Source organism: Haemaphysalis longicornis, unplaced genomic scaffold (genome assembly GCF_048455015.1).
Source record: "Haemaphysalis longicornis isolate Haplotype H1 unplaced genomic scaffold, Haemaphysalis longicornis Haplotype H1 scaffold_4, whole genome shotgun sequence".
Lineage (NCBI taxonomy): Eukaryota > Metazoa > Arthropoda > Arachnida > Ixodida > Ixodidae > Haemaphysalis > Haemaphysalis longicornis.
In genome coordinates, this window is record NW_027526361.1 from 48,433,135 (window position 1) to 48,454,091 (window position 20,957).

The 20,957-nt window shown below is 43.8% G+C and overlaps 1 protein-coding gene across 1 annotated transcript in view; it reads left to right on the forward strand.

Moving 5' to 3' along the window:
• Positions 1-467: 467 nt before the first annotated feature.
• The window catches only part of LOC144178656 (uncharacterized), a 44,532-nt gene continuing 24,042 nt past the window's right edge, over positions 468-20,957 (forward strand). Inside the window, exons 1-7 of the mRNA XM_077706662.1 lie at positions 468-657; positions 3,412-3,630; positions 8,497-8,730; positions 10,149-10,297; positions 12,588-12,716; positions 12,845-12,944; positions 18,518-18,696. Coding sequence (XP_077562788.1) covers positions 573-657; positions 3,412-3,630; positions 8,497-8,730; positions 10,149-10,297; positions 12,588-12,716; positions 12,845-12,944; positions 18,518-18,696 — 1,095 coding nt within the window. The 5' untranslated portion in view covers positions 468-572. The remainder of the gene's footprint in view (positions 658-3,411; positions 3,631-8,496; positions 8,731-10,148; positions 10,298-12,587; positions 12,717-12,844; positions 12,945-18,517; positions 18,697-20,957) is intronic.

The window sequence follows — 20,957 nt, forward strand, 5'->3', positions numbered from 1 at the left end:
AGAAACATGATGCAGGGTGCTAATGGTTTCCGTAAGTGGTCTTCTAACTATTGGTGTGATTCCTTCGTGTTTCTAGTAACCGCGCAATTATCCCGAGTCAAAAATGTGCATTTATTTCATGATACGGCGATAGGGAGTGATACGGCACAACTTCAGATGAAATGCCAAAGTGTCCTTTTTATCTTTATTAATCAGTGATGTGAAATTGCTGTGCCCACAGATATAGATGTATTTTAACAATTATGTATTGAACTTGCCACATTTCATTATTTATACCCGATTACGTAGTGCTAGGGCGCCGAATGAACACTGACTTACGGGAGGGGGACGGGGGGGGGGGGGGGAGCGGGAGTCGTCGTTCGAGAGCTACGTAGGTGCACAATCGTAACCGAAGCAACAATGAGAAGATGTCACCGGCTTGTCTTATCGGTCTTATCGGGCCACTGTTGAACCTAGAGTGACATCGGGAGCAACGAGGCGTCTACGATATGTCCACGCTTCAAAACCACCGTTCAACGCCCATGTAAGACCAACGGTAAACTGTGAACTATTTATTACTACTACGCATCGCAATGAGAGTCAGACTTCTCATCACTTGGTCAGTAATAACGAGATTAGGGCTCTGTCTGAGGTCAACAACGGCACAGCCCAGCTCTGGTGAGTGCTTTTATTTGAAAAGGCATCAATACCGTTATCTGAAGTGTCCCTTTAGCTGCGAAAGCGCGTGTCCCAAGAATTCAAGTCTATTCAAGGCGCCAGTAAGTCAGAAAGCCGCAGCAGGAGGTGGGGTCGTACGAAATGACATTTTGAATTATCGGCAGTCGACAAATAAAAACTAACTGCTTTGCCGTTAGGTTTTAAAAACCCGTGAATGACTCGCTGAATATAATGGCAGATAAAAACCCTGCTCGCCCTTCACGCTGTTGTACGCGTTTTCTCACACGAACGCATCTAGAAAAAACAAGAAATGTACCCTGTATACAAATACCGTAGTAAGCGTCGCACATAGTTTTATGGTAACTAAACCTGGCGACAGTTGGATGCAGTTCCCGTTACTGGAACAGCCATTCGTGCGCGAGAGGAACTCATGAAGGCGTGATGCACCCCAAAAGAACACACGCAAACATGTATTGAAAATTGCACATCTCTTTTTTTATAAAATGACGGGAAATCTAAACAGGAGGTATTAAGAAAGAACACAACTGTTTTATTTTGTCAGGAATGTTTCAATATTAAAAGAAGGCTAAAACCCATTCATCAGCCAATCCATTCGTAGTTTGTGGGATTCAGTGCACGATAGAGCGATGTTTAATTACTCAGTGTTTGGAATTTAACGATACTGACGAGTGTTATTGAGTGATGCCGTAAATAACTTGTGCAATTACTGCTACTTTAACCAAGGAAAATCAACGTTTAAACACTGAGAGCAGCAGATCAGTCAGACGTCACTGTGGCATTTATTCGCACTGAAGTTTCTGCGGATTAAAGTGGAACTCAGGAACTTCAAATAAAGGTTTATGAGTATTCCTGCTACAATGTAAACCTGCACTACAGTGCACAAAAGTCTCTGACTTCCTATATAAAACTATTTTTGTTTCCTACCGGTTAAACTCGACTCATCGAGGTTCCCTTTCGCATTGCAGTTTTTTTTTTTTCCAGACACACTGAAATAATACCCCTCTCACACGGGCGCTTCCAATCCGGATTGAAGCGAAGCGAGATTGACTTTTCGATCGCGCTCGACGCATCGCTGCTGCTACACGGCACGTTTCAATCCCGAGTAAATAAGTTGCACCATTTATTTGAGTCAAGTAATTTAATACCATTTGCAGCGTTAGTCGAAGTAGTAATCTTCTGTGCCATTATTACTCAGCGGGGACGGTAGTATCACCGCTGTCGTCCGATTGCGTTTGGAAATATCAATCGCGCTTGGGGGACCAGGAATGAAGTTGTAGTGGGATCGGGCTCAACCGCGACTAAAACTGGCCGTGTAGCAGCGCCCGATACGGATTGAGCTCGATCCGCATCGACTCAATCGCGATTAAAAGTGCCTGTATGACCGTGGTACAAATTATGTGCCCGTGTGACATAAGTAACAATTGATACCCCTGTCACACGGGCACTTTCACCCTTATTACCCGTAGCCTCAACCGTAGATTATTATTACCCGCAGCAAAATATGCTCTGTGAAACATCACATGAAAATTGATGATGCCGATATAAAAGCTCTGCCCGCGAGTTTTTTTCTTTTTTTTTTTTTTTTTATCCATGGCCTTCCTAGTACAGGTTTCTACATACGGTGCTTTCATAAAGCGTCAAAAATATGTCGAACAAAGCTTACCCTAAGCAGCAAGATTGCGTTTCCACTAAATCATATAATCTTATCTTGATTTTCTTTAAAAATATTAATCTACCTCGGCACTAGTTCTGCATCTTTCGCTTAAGCGCTTTGCTCACTACAATGTTGATGATTAATGGGTTTTTATGGCGCAAGGCCGACTAAGGGCAAAGAGCGCCAAGGAAAAATCAGTACAATGCTGTCGGCGTGTATGGCTACACGTCGACAACTACACGTCTCAGGCTGATAATGACAAAGCCCATGATTGCATTGCAGTATTCTGGAAAAAAGCGCATAAGTGGTGATAAAAAGACCACCCCACAACCTGCGTTGCGGCATTATTTAGAGATGTGCAAATGCCCTGCCAAAATTAATGTGTATTAATTAACGGTTTAGCAGGTCAGGGTACATTTTATACTAGCCATAGGCAGTTCATGTCTGGACTATGGAGCTACTTACAAGCCATTACAGATTTTACGCTCTACGCAGAACAAGTTGCGGCCAACGTTTCTGCGCCCCGGTGACACACCCAGTGCCCTTGCAGCTAGGTTGCGGCACTGACCGATGAAGCCGTTCACGTATTTATGGTCCTATCAGGGAGGCCGTTATGATAGCCATGCAATTTAAGTCCCTATCTCGACACCATGAACTGGTTCATACGATGTGTAGATGTGTAGATGTAGTTGGCGCGCTTTTTTTACTGACAAACATAAACTATAGAATACTGTATCATCTGTCTTTATCCGAGCGTAGACTTTTGTAGTCTCATTTCCTTTTCATTGCTAGGTATAAAGACCACACGTGCCATTTTTTCCCGGGAACGAAAACGAACGTTAAATGCACACCAAGTGCAAAACAGGATTTATAACGCTTTCTTTTTTTTTGTCCGGTCTCGCAGATGACGAAAAAGACTACGATCGTAACAAGGCGGTCAGATAGATTTGAATACGCGCATACGTGCACCGGACATAAAACTTTGCCGTTGGGCAAGACTTTATTGCAGGTGGACTCGGACTTGGAGCGCCATGTTTTCAAGAGCTTGCCAAACAAATAATTCGTCGTCTTTTGCGCAGGGCAGTCACCCCCGTTTTACAATGGATCGTTTCGAGCATTGGGGGAAATTATATGGACGAGTCCTAGTCAGGACGATGCTGTGAAGGAGGTGCGCTTCTTTGAAGAGCTCTATGACAGCGCAAATCTCCGAGCAGCTGTGAGGTTCCACTCGGCCAACAAGGGCTTCACCTACATGCAAGACGTCGAGACGAAACAGACTTTCCTTTACAGTGTTTCTGGTAAGTGTGACTCGATCACGGCTATCAGGACTGATCATTTTGGCAATAAAAGCTAGGCCATTTTATTATTATTCATTAAAACGTGAAAAATTAGAAAAAAAATGGGGCCCATCTCCCCGCGAGGGGGACTCGAGTAAATGCGTCGCATAGGGGGTGGGTGTATTGCGTTAACGTTTAGTGTTTGGGGAGTTGGTGGTAGTGAATGCGTTGTATCAGCAGCTTCTTGGCGTAGTTTGAATGAGTCAAGGATATAAGGCGCGTTCGTAGCCTCCCATTCTGTGTCGGCTTTGTGGCGCAGTGGGTAGAGCACCATGTACATTGCATTCCGCCCGCAGGGTCGAGGGATCGAAACCAGGCGCCGGATAGTATTTTTTTTTATATAGTGTAGGGGGAGGGGTGCGGACTACGATTACGGTCGTCAACGCGGGTGACATCGTGAGTTACTGAAATGCTCTGCATTTAAAAAATGGCCGCGTATCTTCTCTATTTATTGCAAAATGTCTACAAAAGACGATAGTCGACTGCAGCCCCTGCCAAGTAAATGCTTCCCTTCTCTTCCCCGATCGCCTCATGCTGTCCCTCTCCCGTCTCATTCCTCCGAAGATAATACGCTAGAGGTTTGCTGAAGTCAATTTAAATTTACCGCGTTCCACTGTTCCAAGTCGGGTGCCTCGATGCCAGCGCTGACGTACGGCGGAGACGCGCGTGAATCGAGTCACCATACTACAACACTTATCCCTACTCCACGAGCGTTTAAAGCGAAACGTGGAATGTATTTAGTGGAACCTTTCGTTGCTGTTGCCGTTCGATTTCTTAAATGACGCCAGGAGCGCGGGCAACAGCAGGCGACGGTTTTCTGCAGTTGACGTAATATTTCATTTTCTATCGGAAAAACCAAGTATCCATAATTTTTTTAATAAAGGAACACTGCAAATATCACTTGTGCATTGATTTTCTGCCATATGTTTGCGTAAGGTCATGTTCTTGTTCAACAATGTTGACAAGTATGAACATTGACACCAGACTTGGGCGTTTAGATTTGGCTGTGGGTATATAAGACTATTGCGCAGTTTCTGTTTCACTTTGGCCCGGCGGCTGAATCGAGTCACAGACAGACATACAGACAGACCAAAATTTCTGCGCGTAAGTAACTGAAGGAAGACTATCGTCTTTAAAACTGAAAGCAATTAACTGCTCAAGTCCTAACTTCAGTAAAACACTTCAATTATTTAGGGATATTTATTAAGGCGTAAAAATTATTGCGAGGGCAGATGAACTGAGTAATTTTCTTGCGTTGTAAACTTCTTCCTATTGCTGCAATATTAGGCTATTGTTTTCTTGTGTCCTGGTCACGTCAAAGGGCCTGATTTCTGCTAATAACATTAATTTTTTGTTTCAATTTCAGAAAAAGAGTTACCGGTTTTATTCGTGCACTGCGTATTTATTCGCACGCCTTTACAATTATTACATTTATAGGTTATCTATGCTTCCCGGCTAAACTGCTACCACTACGACGATAGATCGGAGAAAACATGACGCGTACCGTTCGCCCGAAAACATTATGCAGGCAGGTGACCTTCGACCTTCTAAATAACCTTGCTACTAACGAAGTCGATTTTACTTTTTGTATCATCACGTGCGTCAAAACGGAGAAGTGGGCGAGTTGCTTTGCTCTCATCTTGAAAATGCGCAAACACGCCGGACGGAGGTCCACCGAGAAACGGTGTTTGCGCCTTTACAAGTTGTGAATATACCTTCGCGTAATTGCAAATTGCATAACCTCTATTTGCTGCGTTAATTTGTAAACAAAACATGCCTTTGTATGGACAAATATTGTTCATCTCGTGTTATTATGCCTGCCTTTGGTGTTAGTAGATATAATACAATTACCGTGTCGTGTACCGTACGTAAAGTTTCTCGTTTCCGGGTTTTATAGTTATATATATTCGAGTGAGAACATTTGGTGTTATATTTTAAGAGCCACGAAAGTAGAAACATTGTGTTTTATTGTTTACTTCTTTTAGAAATTCGGCTCTCATTTTCAGAAACAGGAACTATCACTGAGGGGCATTTTTAAACAAAGAAGTTCGTCCCCCAAAAGAGCTTACAGCATGAAAATAAAACCTAGAACTAGTAGATTCTATGTGTTTTAACCAATCTTCTGCGCCATGCTAGGAACCCTGTTCAACTTGCAATTATCAATATCGTAAGTAGGGCATGTACGAAGGTGCAATGACGTCTTGGGATTTCCTCTAACGTTCATTTCCTTCTAAAATGCAAGTACATAACTAACCTCAAAGCAAGCTCATGTGCGACGTCACCAACGTAATCAAAGTAATTTTGTAAGGATTAAATAATTCATGATGGGGTTGATCTTGGTCTATATCAGGAAATGCTCTTGGACTTATGGTCATCGGTGCGTTTTTCCTTTTCTGTAAGAATTGAGTTTCAGCCAACAACCTTATTTTCCAACAATAAGTACTTTGGCAAATAGGACATTTCTGGGAAGATCTAGGGCTTAACCAGATTTTTACAAACACGTTTTGGAGGGTGAGAGTGGATGTAAAGGTCTGGGCAATACCGGTCTAGCAGAAAACTGTGGATATTAATTATTCCTCGCTATGCATACAGAAACACCCGCATCGTTCCTGATAATTTACAACATGTACATTTCGAATTGGCTGTTGCATGTAAAATATGCCCGTCTGCCGTCTTACTTTTACGCTTCCTGGCCCGCTGCCACTGCTGATTGTTGCTGATTGCTGGAATTTTCAAAGTTGCCAAAGTTCAACTTTATCCTTGGCACGCCCTCGCAACTTAATAAATTTTATGCATACTAACAACAAAAAAACGAGTTTGCCTGACAGACCACCGACCGAGCGAACGACCGACCAACTCACTCATTGACTCACTCACTCACTACCAAGCCCACACGGCTATAGGCCTAAAGCCTCGAAATTTGGAGAGCGCAATCCATTTCTGCAGTAGAGGCTACCAAGACAGGATTTTTCGAAATTCCATTTCTAAGGACATGTTGAAAACTACAACCTCTTTGACCTGTTCCTATATTTATTGGTATTTTTGCTGGTAGTGTTGCTGATTGTTTTCGTCTGAGTATCGCTAATGGATAAACTTATATTTATGAATAAACTTCATTAAGCGTAGCCACCTCACCCGAGCCCTAATCTAAAATAAACACTCGCTACCAGCGCTTTTACGAACCTTGCAATGTCTCTTTCAAGGTCCAAGTTATTTTTTCTTGTCTAGAGATTGCATGCGAACGTATGGAAACAAATTGCTATTTTTATCGATAGAGCAAGCTTAAATGTATAAAATCTGGCTTGAACACGTTTTCTCACTTTAGGCGGCCTCTTCTAGGCCCGTAGGTTTATCGATTCGGTTTTCGCGACTTAAGATCCCGCAATTCTACAAAAACAAATGAAAGGCTTTTTTAGAAGTTCCTTTGCTCTGAGAGTAAATTAATAACACCTGACTGAAAGGTGTTTTCTCAACTCCCACAATGCCTCATAGGACTTGCGTGCACGAACGCCACCCCCTTCCCTAAAAATTTACGGCTTGGAAAGTCGGGTGAAAGGCAAGTACTCTACCTGTCATCGAATAATGGAGGCCGTTAATTATTTTCCTGTCGTAAGCTACGCACGAAGGTTGAGCTACGCCGGTGCATGCTCTTAAGCTCATGATCAACGACTAGCAACATCTCTTGAAAGAAAATGCAATTAAACAATTATCTATCAACAACTCCTAGACACGCCAATTCAGTCAGTAAACTGATTGTTTTTCCTTAAAATGGCGTGGAAACAAGCTTTAGTGTTTATATCATTATCACGCCTATTAAGACTATAGCAGTGACGGACGTTTTTCACAATCATGGCGGAGCTCCAAGGATTGGGCCTAGGCTTTAAATTTAGTAAGTACAGTCGTTCCGCGACGAAATATTGCTTAATAAGACTAGATTTTTCTCTAATTTCACAATAAATATAAATCTACATTAAACGTTTTTTTTCATAAACCCTTAACATTAGCTATGCCTGAAAGGGGCTCAAATATTTTCTGACCTGCCTAATGATTACCTATACAGACGTTCGAAAAGTTTATCCGGTACTCTTCCTTAAACGACGATAACGTAGCATGAATTGAACTGACAAATGAATCTGGCTTCCATGGTGACTTTACATTTCCTGGACCCGAGTGAGCTCACACAGAAGGCTGGTGATTAGACCACCATAGTGAACGAGGTGTACAAGAAGGTCTTAGGAGCACTATTGATTACCTAATTCCCCGGTTCCATACTTGTGTTTTAGGGCGCAGCCTTTTGGCGGCCGTCTCTGGGCCGAGCCGCGTTGTCGGCGTAACCGAGTGAACGATGGCAGGACCGGGGAGTGAAAGAAAAAGCGAACGATGAAAGAAAGCAAAGGAGGAGATTGTCGCGAAATGGGAGGGGAGTGTGGTTCGCCGTGGCGGCGCGAGCCAGCGCTCCGAAGTGCGTGGTTGGGGTGGGGTGGGGGCAGTATGCTGTGCCCGCACGAGGCGCTCGACGGCGCGACACTTTGCGAAAACGTGAGGAGGGCGTGCGCGGAACTATGATGTGCGTTTGCTTAAGACGCAGTTCGCGGTCCCTTCCTGAGACGCACTTCACGCCGCAACCGCAGAGGCGCATCATCGCTGCCGTCGAGAAAACCGACGAGCGAGTGCTGCCTCAGCGCACTGCTATCGCACCCAAACATCGCATTAGGGAGCATCGCAATTGCCAGCCAATTTTTGTGTCGTGACAATCTGTGTTCGTACATCGTTTTCCTTACATTGTTTCGTTACTAAACACTCCTTCGTCGGTTATCCTTATTTTAGGGACTAACGCGAGCTGCAGGCTGGTGGAGGAGAAACCCGACAGCCACGTCTTCGGGCCGCTGGTGGCTGAAGACGGAAGGCTACGCTTTTACCTTCGCGACTTGCTCGCGTCCAAGCAATGGAACACCACTGCCGACGAAGCGCACTTTCCAGCGCGCAACATGTCCTGCGATGTGTGGTCAATAGAGACCGAACACGATGGGAAGCCGCTTGTTATCGCAATGGCAGTAAACGGTAAGCTCAACACAGTCGGATGTCTTCCTCAGTGCTGGGTTAATTACTGACGGTATTTTACTGCGTGCGTACACTACCGTCTTTGAGTGCAAGTTAGCGTCCTCGACAGATGTGTGAACTTAGGCTCAGCTTTATAATCCCCCCCACCCCCCCCCCCTCCCCTGTAGGATTTTGTTTGTACTTCAGTCTTTGTCGAATAAATGACACATAAGCAAGGAAAGAACTAATGTCGCATTTGGTATCCTTGCTTCGTTCTCCTTCGAGCTATGAAGCGCCTAGGCCCCGCACGTGGCTTATAAAACTGCACTGCGCTTTGACGCCTAGAGATAACGCGATAGTGACGCTCCCTTTGTATCTTCGTCTTATGCGTTACTGACTAAACTATGTAGTTTACTTGTTGGCCTATTCTTCGCGAAGCCGGCTACACGGTGCTGCAAGCAAATTATTCCCGATAAACTATAAAGTCTCTCGTTCATATGTTTGTTCATCCTCTTTGAAACAAAGTTTGGACAGCTCAAAGGACGCAAACAGGATTCCCCGCCAGAGGGTAATCCCTCAGTTTTAACAACGGATTACCTTTAGCTCTTTTCCTGCATGCTGCACACAACTTGCTGCGGTGACTTAGTGACAAAGGCGTTCGTCAGTTGTGCATGAGGTCATGAGTTGGATTCCTGCTCGCGAGGGCTATGTCTGTGATAGGAGGGCTAACTACAAAAGAGCCCATGCGTAAGAGATTTCGGAGCATGTTAAATAATTCAATGTAGTAGTCTAAATTAGTCACTATCAGTATTTGCGACGCGCGCTCTGTATCTCTGATATAGATTCAGGGCGAAAAAACCACAGAGTTAGACTTTCAAGATACCAACGAATCGTGCTTGGGACCAACTGATGTACGGGATGGAATAAACGGATGAATAGATGAAGTGAGAGAATGTTGGCAACAAGGCTACTGGCATGTCTGTAACAAGTAATTATAAATGACTGAAGAAAAAAAACATGAAAGAACAGAATAAAAGGCTACATGATGTAGGCAGCAATAAAGATTAAAAGATACCAGACTAGACTCTGAGGGGGTCTCTGTGCGAAGCTGCAGACGAGGATGTGATGTCTCGTATATATTGTTTGAAGCCCATTTTTGATAGGTCAATGTGGGTGATATTAAGTTATTTGTGATTTTATTATACTTTGTTCAAAAATTACGAAGCATAAACAGCATGGAGCTGTACGTTGAATATTGCTTTGCGCTGATTAAAAAGAATTTTTGAACCCAGAGAAATGGCAAATTGTACCTGTTTGGAAGTGGGTTAGAAAGCAGCCCACATGTCGTTTGCTCAGTCAATATTCAATAATAATAAACCACGTGACTTTTACATTGCCGCATACTTTATTTTTGTCGTTATTATTCCGTTCCCATTTAGGAATGGACTGGGGCTCAACAACTGATGTCATTAAAGCACCTGTTTCAGTTGTCATACGATATGTAAACAGCGACCGCGAAGACGAAGTCTACGCCAACATTTTTAGCTTCACAGCACTGGATAATACCATTCACGATGACCTCTTGCAGGTAAGTTGCTGCTGCAACTCCTTATACTTTCAAACCAATAGAAAGTAGGGAGAGTTGGTACGTATTCATGATGAAAAGTAACAGAGCAATATACGACGAAGGACACGGAAGAAAAGAAGGGTCACAAAAGACGGGCGCCCGTCTTGTGAATTTCTTCTGTGTCCCTCGTCGTTTATTGCTCTGATACTTTTCATCATTATACAGTGTTTTTCATTTTGAGTTGAAACCGCAAAGTTTTCTTTGTTCGAGCTAAAAGCCTTTAGGTGTGCCCGGCAAGACATGATAAAGAATAATTAGCTACAAAAAAGTTGGTTGATATTTAGAAATGACAGCATCAAATGAACTCAGCAATTAATTTGCATTATACCTATTTAAAAATTCTGAAACAACTCCGCATAAATCCCAAAAGGAATGCAGTCCAAGACTAAAGACGCGTAGAAGACTGACACTAGCAGATGTACATTTCATTGCCGTGAGCTGATATGCATCGTCTACAATTTACTCTGTAGACGGGTGGACAGCAAAACGAGCGGGGATTATGCAAAAAGACAAATAAATAAAAAGGGTCCACATGGTTAGCGGACGTTCATTTTCAATAGCTATTTGGAAAATCAACAGTCACCTCTTTTTGTAACCATGTAAAAAACGACACAATTGAACTGTCATGCTTGAATCGGGCGATGTTACAGGCTCTAAGGATCTGAGTGGATTTTTTCAGCCACGTGAATCCCCTGAATGTTTGTTTCGTTGTTTTTTTTTTTCGTCCGTTGTGTCGACTGCCTTTTTAGTTAAACGCTTGTGCCATCCCAACACACGTCAGTTGGGAGAGTTGTGTGCGTCAGTCTCCCACGTGTCCATTGTATTAACCTGCTTTCCTACCCAGAAGTGTAACACCGACTCGTTCAGCCTTCAACTAGGGTTCATATAAACCACGTAAGAGGCTGCTATTTAAATTTTTAAAGCGGGGCCTTCTATGCCTCGCTGATGGCATTTCATGTCACCCCAAAACACATTGCTGAGAAGATAACTTTACACAATGGGTTTTACAAAACGATTATTATAAGCGTAGGTACACCAAGCAAGCGCCTTAAGAAAAAAGAACGCTTCCTGTAGTCGTAACGAAACCTGAGGCCCCCGCGTTATGAAGCCAACGTCTATCCGATTGCGACATCACGTCACAGTTGAAGCAGTTGAAGCTGTCTATAATTAGCTGATGGCGTTCGATGTCTTGCCAATAGACGAGCCTGCGAACTCTCCTCTTAGGCCTCTGAGGAAACACCGAATCCCATTCCCTTGCACACATTTCAAGACATCAGCCAACATCATCGCACATCAAGACAACATTTTCCCCTCCTCACCCGTAGCTTACTAAAACAGAAGAAGTAATACTTCGGAGGCTTCAAACGAACACCTTTCCTCACCCAACTTGTGCTACATCGGATGTACCCCAACCAATACCCTGCCATATGTAAATGCTGCCCTACCCTATATACCCTCATACACATGATCTTGGGGTGCGCACACAACCCAACCCTCCCCCCTTTACCCACTTCCCTTCCCCTCCCTGAGCTGTGGGAGAACCTGACGACCAGCGCCGGCTTCGATGCACAGCAACTCCTGGTGTCCAGGGGTGAGACAGCACGGTCGTCCCATGGTCTCCTGGGCTGAAGGACCACTCCCACATCACCAGGCCCGAAATAAAGTTTTTCCCCCACTTCCTCCTCTACATAACACACTGCAGCAAAGCTCACCTTACACAACAATGGAGCCCCTCGTAACACGTCAATCATCTCACACACAAGACGAAAGCTTCTCGTTTAAACCCTCCCGGTTGTTAGACAAAGAAGCGTTTGTACTTCTTTGTAAAGTGCACCGCCCGTGTTGTGTAAGTGCGACTTAAATAGTGTGAATATACTATATGCTTTCGACCACATGACGTTCTTTAATATGCAAGGAAACCTCGTCCACACAGGCGCTTTTATACCCCATCACCTTAGAGAAAAAGCTTCCACAGATGCGAATCAAACTCACGACCCCGCTTGATTTGGCAAACTTTATTGAATCCGTCACAGTAACAACTGCACACAGTGTAAACTGTGTTTGACCGAACAATGCATGTAAATAAATTTGAAAAAAAAAATAAATAAACGGGAGATGTCATTACAGCAAGTTAGCTCTTACATTTTACTGATGAGAAGGAGGGTTGTAGATGTTCGCACTTCGGAATATGGCGCTGCTGCGGCTTTTCGTTACCAACTTATTGAAGCCCATATTTTAAACTTCCCATTAGCTTCCAGATGGTGTTTTCTGCGGAGGGTACAAGAAAACGGTCACACTACCTCCCATCCAGGATATGAAGGTCTTTAATTACCGTGCAGAGATGCTCTCTTTGCACGATGGTTCCGCGCACTTCAGTGACGTAAGCAATTACTTCTTTTCATTAGTTTTTTTGCCACATACAAGCAAAGCCTTTCGTGCATGGTTGCTTTCCATTTGTATTGAAGTTTGGCTGCATAATCTGATGTGTTCACATTTTTTCTGCCACAGGTTTGGGTTGACATGGATCGCATGCTGTATAGAATAGACTACAAACCCTCCAATAACGCCACTTTATCGACGAGGACACTCATCGCGTCTGGCAACGAAGGTAAGGATTATAATCATAGTCGCCCCAAAGGTGTTACGTATCATGATCATCATCAACAGCTTATCTAGGTTCACTGCAGCACTACACTGAACTAGCATACTAATACTAGTTCACTGTATGCAGGACGAAGGCGTGCCCTATTCTCATCCAACCGCTCCTGTACGGCACTCCTCGAGTCCATTATTCACCCCACGCAATTTTGCTCTTAAAAATTATTAATTAGGTTCTTTTTGCTACAACTGCTAGTAATATCTGTTTCAGTCTCAAAAGCCATTGCCCCTTCCCCCGTCCACGTTCATTTACATACCCCAAACTATCATCAAAATGCGAGACTATCAACGCAAGCGGTATAACCAGGTGACCAGCCGTCAGTCGCTAAGTTGAAATATTGCGCCAGGACTTTTCCCTCCATGTCCTAGAGGGCAGAACCTCCCTTGACTTCGTGCGATCTCTCTCCAAGGGCGCGGGTTCGATTCCCGGACGCGGTGGCCGCTTTTCTGATGGAGGCGAAAAGCAAAAACGCCCGTGTGGTCGAGATTTCGGCGCATGTTATCCCCAGGTGGCCAAGATTAATCCGGAGCCCACCGCTACGGCGCGCTTCATCGCCTGTGTAGCGTCGATGCGTTAAACCCTATTAAACCATACAATAAATAAATAAATATATAAATAAATAAATAAATAAATAAATAAATAAATAAATAAATAAAATAAATAAATAAATAAATAAATAAATAAATAAATAAATAAATAAATAAATAAATAAATAAATAAATAAATAAATAAATAAATAAATAAATAAATAAATAAATAAATAAATAAATAAATAAATAAATAAATAAATTTCTCCTTCACGATGTGCGGTGATCTTTTACGACCCGCAAAAATGGAAGAAAAGAAAAGAAAAAGGGCAGCTTTATTTCTTGCTGAACAAGCAAAACATCCTTTGCTGTTGTACAAACGCCGAAATAGTTTTGAAAAGTGTCATATTTCAGTTGAAACAAAAAACCGTTCAGTGTTTAGTGCCCCTTCAAATCCATGTAGGAAAACATTGCGGAATTCCCAGACGAAAGAAAAGATTTCGGACAGAGGACTTATGGTTGCGCGTTAACATAACCGTATTCTGTGTTTATCGGAGGTGTGTTTGTGCTCAGGATACATTTGGGAACCGTCATTTGAAGTAGTCGCTCGTGGATAAGCGCAAATCATTTGCGAGGGCTCGGTGTAATTGCAAAAATAATTTTGCATTTTTCATCTTTTGTCAATAAAGCGAGTGCATCATTAAAGTCTAACAGAAACTCTGTTGAAGCGAAACACGGGCAACGACATGAAACGAGCGGTTCCCTGCTCGTGAAGGCTTACATTCATTAGGACAGACATCCCTGTTGTAGAAAACCACTCTTTCCTGTAAACAAAAGTCTACATAAGACATCTTCAAACTTTAAGGTAATAAGGCAATGAATGTCGTGAAGTATATAATACACTGTTAAATATACCTACACATTTTAAACTTATGCCGGAGCTAGAATTGGAACAAAATGAAGGAATGAAGCGAGGCTGTGAACTTAAGTGGAAGAAGGAAACAGAGAAGGACTGGGTATCCGTGAGCTTATTAAAAAATGGAAACAAAACAAAACGCCACGTGTAGGCGTACACAAGAAGACTGTGTAGTAGACGTGCAATTGAAAACGCGATCGCTTCGGGGATTGAAGAGAGAGAGAGAGAGAGAGAGAGAGAGAGAGAGAGAGAGAGAGAGAGAGAGAGAGAGAGAGAGAGAGAGAGAGAGAGAGAGAGAGAGAGAGAGAGAGAGAGAGAGAGAGAGAGAGAGAGAGAGAGAGAGAGAGAGAGAGAGAGAGAGAGAGAGAGAGAGAGAGGAGAGAGAGAGAGAGAGAGACTTTAATCACAGTTGAAGTGAGCATATTTGTGGTCGGGGTCTTCAGTCCAAGACTCCGTTAGCGACAAGAAAGAGACGGTTCAGTATTCTCTAATGGAACCTAAGAGGTCTTCCTTGCACACTGCTGGGCTTGCTACTTAAGGTGTTTGGTGAAGACAGGTAAGGACGAAATGCGCATAGAAAATAAAAGGCAATAAACAAACACCACGTACACACAGAAAAAGGGAAAGAAGAAGGCAGAGTCACAAGTTGACTGCTAGCACAGAGGTCTCTAGTAAGCACAAAAAACTTTCATACTCTGCGCTCCACTTTAATCGGCGTCCCAGGGGCCTGAAAAGTCTCGCACAAAGATTTTTGACCGACAGAGTTCTTCGTTCGGTTGTTCGAGCCAACAATAAACACGGGCAAACACACAAGACGGTATCACAGTCCTCCCGATAACCACAAACAAAACACAAAGGGGACTGAACCGTCCGGCCTGGAACAGGGAGTTTTATTTTAAGACGACGTCAGATTGTCAGGTTATGGGGTTTAACGCGCCGAAGCCACACCTGGGCTGTGAGGCCCGCCGTGGTGGGGAGCTCCGGATTAATTTTGACCCCCTGGGGACCATTAACGTGTGCCAAAATCTCAACAAACAGGCGATTTCGCTTTTCGCCTTCATCTCAAAAGTAGCCACCGTGGCTGGGAATCGAACCCGTGCCCTTGGGCTCACCAGCACAACGAATGTAAAGGCAACGTCGAGGCGCAGGCAATGCATCCCGAAATCTCTGTGTAGGGGAAGTCCTTGCGCCGCGTGGAACGTGCACTGCCATTCGACAACATGAAGGTTGTTTTTTTACACAAAACAGTACTAATACTGCCTGAGTTTATGCAAAAAGCAGGTGACTACAGTGTGGGCGCGTTGCCTCGTGGAGCGTCGTCTGCTGCTCATTCACATCTAACGCAGGAGCCTAAATTTAAGCCATTTTAAGTGTTAGTAATGGTTTCCTTCAATGAAAACCTGAACAAAAACAGCTTTGGCATGTAACAAAAAAAGGAAAGGGGGCGTCTTGAAGCACTCATCAAAATCACACGTGTGACCCACGCCGACAAAAAAAAACATCAATAACAGAACGAAATAGCCTGCCTCTCGTGGAAAAACGGTCAAATTAAGTACTAAATTAGAAGAGAGGGCATATTGTAGGACCGGCTTACGCCATTGGTACAAATCTGTGCGCCATCCCATGGTTGCAGCACATCCGTTTGCTTCCTCCCTCGCAGAAGGAATTTGGGCTGAGAAACACGTGGAATGGCCGTCAACGGAAAAGCTGACCAGAAATCAGTAGGCTCCGGGTGTGGGAATGTCCAGGCAACTGGTGCAACTAAACGATACGTAGCACGTTAGTGTTTATTTATTTATTTATTTTCGATACTGCCAGTCTCATACGAGACCAAAGCAGGAGAGCATCAGTTCTTGGATACAGAATACACCGTTTACAGTTTAACATTTTTTACAGCGGCGTTTTTGTCAGACAACGTCTAAGAGGATACAGGGGCTGGAGGCAGAAATGCCTTAATGGACCTCGAGGCCTTTACAAAAGCGAGCTTGTCCCGGTGACTTCCTGGCTTCCCCGAATGCTTGTAATGCGAAGCTGCAGTCCATGAAATCAAGCAAGAGACCTGAAGAACAGTGGCTGTAAGCTGAACGTTGTAGGGCGGTAGCCGTATGCAAGACGTCTTTGTCTAACCTTATAAAGGCCACGCATACAAAATACAATTTTGTTTTATTCGAAAGATTTGGTGTTTAATAGTGCCCCCAGCGCTCGTCCGGCAGCAAACAATGCTTCATTCACTGAAAAATTAATCAACTTCTGTTAAAATTTTGATTCTCCCGCCAAATCGGAAGTTTCGGGATGTCTACGATGACATACGTACAGGTGTTCAAGGGAATGTTAGTATGCCGTTTACTCTGCAGCGGACTCCGGAACATCTTGTACACCGTCAGTGTCCTAGATGGCGCCACCATACTGTCCAGGGTCGCCGCCCGCTTTTGCTTTGCTTCTGACCGTATTGGCACCTGGCTTGTTTTTTTTTTTTTTTATGTAGGTAGTAATCGTTTCGTGAAACATAGGGTATGCTCGGCAAACAGGGTCACGAAGACAATCTCGCTTACGCCAATCGGCAAGTGTACTGTGAGACAACCCCAAAGCGCCGGACTGCTATGCAGCTATAAGATGCATAGTGCGCGCAGTACCAACAGCAGTAACGCACTGGCACTTCTATGTTTACGTGTACTTTCGTAACTTAAATTGTTTACCCCACCATTCCTACCGCTATAAAATGAATATGCATTACATTTAAGCAAAAATAGCTCGTTCTCCAAGCTTATCAGCCCTGCCTAACTTGCGTTTGCTTTTTCCGTTCTCAGGAATTCGCACAGATGTGCATATTACATCATAGGTTTTAGTGCGGGAAATGAGCTAGTTAGTGTCATGGCCATTCCAGTTCTTCCAAATTAGGTACCTTATTTGAACGAATTTTACGTTCAAAGTGGTGTCGGTATGATTCTAACGACGCAATCTTTCGAATTAACTAAACTTGTGTGTTGCCTGCATGGCCCCTTAAAATATATTTCATAATTTTACTATATTATTGACGTCTGAGAACCTGTAGCTACATCAAGCAAAGCCCAGATGCGGGTTGCACGCTCCAAATGGCTAACCGTCAATTTTGTGACGGTGTTTTGACCTGCATGCGTGCATCGCCGTGAGTGGCGATGCACGCATGCAGGCAACCATGTGAATGCGCTGTCACTGGTTACGTCGGGCTCCGCGGGATGGCGGCACTTGTCCGTGCTAAGCAAATGATTTGTGTTGGGCGTTCCAAACTCTACCTCCGAAGGCAATGTAATGCCTCGAGTCCAATGTGAGTGCGAATAATAACATCTCTGTTGGCCACACCGTTGAGAATCGGCTTGTAACGGAGCAGACGGCGCACGCCAGTGTTCTTTTTTCCTGCGGCGTGCGGGTGCATTGGCCCAAGCCACGCCATGTCCGTGGCGCATAGGCCATGTCCGTGGAAGTTTCTAGTGTTGCCAAGCGAAGAAATTGATAGCTAAACTTTTCAATTAATACCACCTACACATGCAAGGCCAGTGCGGCGTACAGAATCTGCGTTTACTTTGACAGTTATAATGTGGAAATATTAATATTTCTGTCTTGGAGACAAATACAGCGACCCTTGCAGACTCGCATTATTGCATTCTTTAGCGTGCTAAGATTGCTGGGATCAATAGTGCGAAAACTTGATGTTTGATTTCCTGTCCAAAGCATCAAGAAGTTCTATTATATATTTTTTTTTCTGTTTGCTTGTTGTATGGTTTGTTTGTTTGCTTGCTTGTTTGTCAATCAGTCAGTTTAGTTGGTTAGTGGGTTAGTTTCTAATTGGTTATTTAGTTAATTAGTTTACTGTTTAGTCTAGTAAGTTACTTAACTAGCCTAATTAGTCATTTAATTTAGTTAGTTCTTAGTAGTTATTGAGAGTTCCTTAGTCATTAATTGGTTGGTTGGTTGGTTAGCGAGTCAGTCAGTCAGTCAGTTAGTTATTCATGTTAGTTAGTTAGTTAGTTAGTTAGTTAGGTCCAAGATTAACGGCCTTTTTGACCCGTCCCTTCCTGATTCTTTTCCGAACAAACTTTCAGATGCAGTATACACCATAGTTCGTCCTGACTATGGATGGCGACGTTGCTACGTGGCTAGCATAACTGAGTTACAATTTGATGTCCAAATGATTGCTGATCCGAGCTACATAAAACATTTGACTCCTGCATGGTTCTTCTCTGGAAGTAACGGCGATCTCAGGCTGATGTACAAGAAGCAGGTGAGATGCGCGCAATTTATTATATCTGAAATCTTGGCTCAGTTCTTGCAGTTCTTAAATTATATAGCGCCCTGTCAGAATGCGGGAAACGTTATTTTCCAAATATTTAAGGTAATGCAATATTGGCCCAGCTTGCACTAGTGATGCAAGGCTCTCCCCCTCTCCCTTCATTGGAGATCTGGCTGCTGCACTTCACAAGGGTGCAGGCTCGGATCGTTTCGTCCGCATCCTTTCACATCTCTCCCAAGGTGGACCACGTTAGCACGCGCTAGAACCCGCGGCAACCAGCATCGCGAACTCGGCGTCTGTACTTCCCGCTGGCGAGGAGAACGATTCGCGAGAAATCACGGCTCGAACGCTGGGCAGAGTGTTCTCGAAGGTAGAGCTGGCCGAAGCCGGGCGCTCCTCACGAGGAGCACGCTCACGTGCACTCGGTATTTTGTTCTTGGTATGTTTTGCGAGTTCCTCACGTGGTACAAGCCCCCGCGCAATATTGGACGGTGCCGCTCTACAAAAGCCTTTATACTATGTGTTGCGCAGTGACGTCACGGATTGACGGGCGCTGGTTGCTAGGCGGTAGGGTTGCAACGGTTGCCAGGGGTTGCTAGACAATGGGACGTGACGTCATCGCTCAGACAGGTTTTTTTGGTGCGACGGATGGATCACGCTCGGCTTAAACATTTCTGCTGTTAAACGATACGCGCATATTCGTATAACATTTTCGGGGATGTCCCAGAGGCGAATCTTTATTAGGCTTGCATATTCTCCTCCACTCATGACTCCCCCAATGTTTTAAGGTTGATACAATTTCATCAGGCTATTTTGCTTCAGAGGTGGGAATCCTCTGAGTTTCTCTAATCAAGTTCAAACGCAGCTTACTATTTTCAGCGATTATTATATTAGCAATGCTAAAGTGACTCTTCAACGTTTTCGATAAACGCTTTCACTGTTACCTTCGCGTCTGAAAGCCTTGTCTAACCGATGGTTATCAACAGCGCGGAGCGGCGCAGCGTGATTTGGTTGTCGCAGCAGAACTATCCACCTTCCGTTGCTGCTTTTCTTTGCGGCTGTTTTCTAGAGGGATTATCGAATGCGCCTATCGCTGCAACAGAAAGGAAGCAGCCAATAGCCGCTACATTGCTATAATGGCGCAAGGCCGGCTTCAGACTGTTGCCACAACTGTCGTAATAACTTTAAAGAATGACGTAATTTCACGTCTCAGCCCATCGAACTGTGTGACACGCCGTTTTTTACGTCCATAGATCACGATATGGCTTTTGAGTCGGTACTCTGAACATAGCTTAATTCTAGCTCTCAAAGAACGCGAAGGCTCCGGAAAGGAAGAAAAAGTTTTGAGCAGGTTTCGAAGTTATCTGCTGGGCATAGAGCAGTAATTTTTGGCTGAGGTACTTTGTGACCCCCTATTCTATGTACTGGTTGTATTGGTCGACTACGTTCTGAAAGCATTTACAATTTAAAAAAAAAAGGTAAAAAAAGTGTTTCAGGGTTCCTTGAAGCATAAGGGGGAAACCTGCAACAGAACCGTCGAGTAAAAATAACGCAAACAATAACAGGTACGTAAAAGTAAAGCTAGAGCAATCTAATAAACCTAAGCTTCAAATAGTATTTCTGCACAAGGTGAGTATCGTAGCGAACACAAATCAGAACGTGATAGAGCATACCTACCCAAAAGGACACGGAAAGCAAAGTGTCATAAACAAAACATGAGCAAGACACAGTAAAAAAAAAAAGAAATAATCCGTGGATGTTCACCTCTACTTTTCCACTCTAGGGTGCGAGGAAAATTCGAAGCCTAAGCTCGTTTCGTGGGAGAGATCGGATAACCGTACTTTAAATTGCGTGCAGGATCTTTAGGGGAAATGCGCAGTTGAGCTTCGAATAAATATCACAAATTTAGCTGTTCCCACTTCACGCCCATATGTTTTCTTGCATAGAAGCGTTTTGGTCAACGTTAAAATAAAATAATCGTGCATCATGTTAAGAGGTCCAAAGAACATAGCTGTCTTCTGTTTTTTCGGAAATCTCTAAACGATCTCGTAATCGCTTTATCTAATGCGCTTGCATCAAAGCTCTGCGTTACGCCCTGTTAACGGTAATAATTTATCCAATCAAAATGCCAGCAGGGTTTCAGTATGACCTCGCTTAAACTAAAATTGTCTGATAATTAAAGTGCCAGTTCTGCTAAGTTTTAAAGCATTTAGACTGGGGAACCCAATTTAATTTCTCATTTCATTTCATGA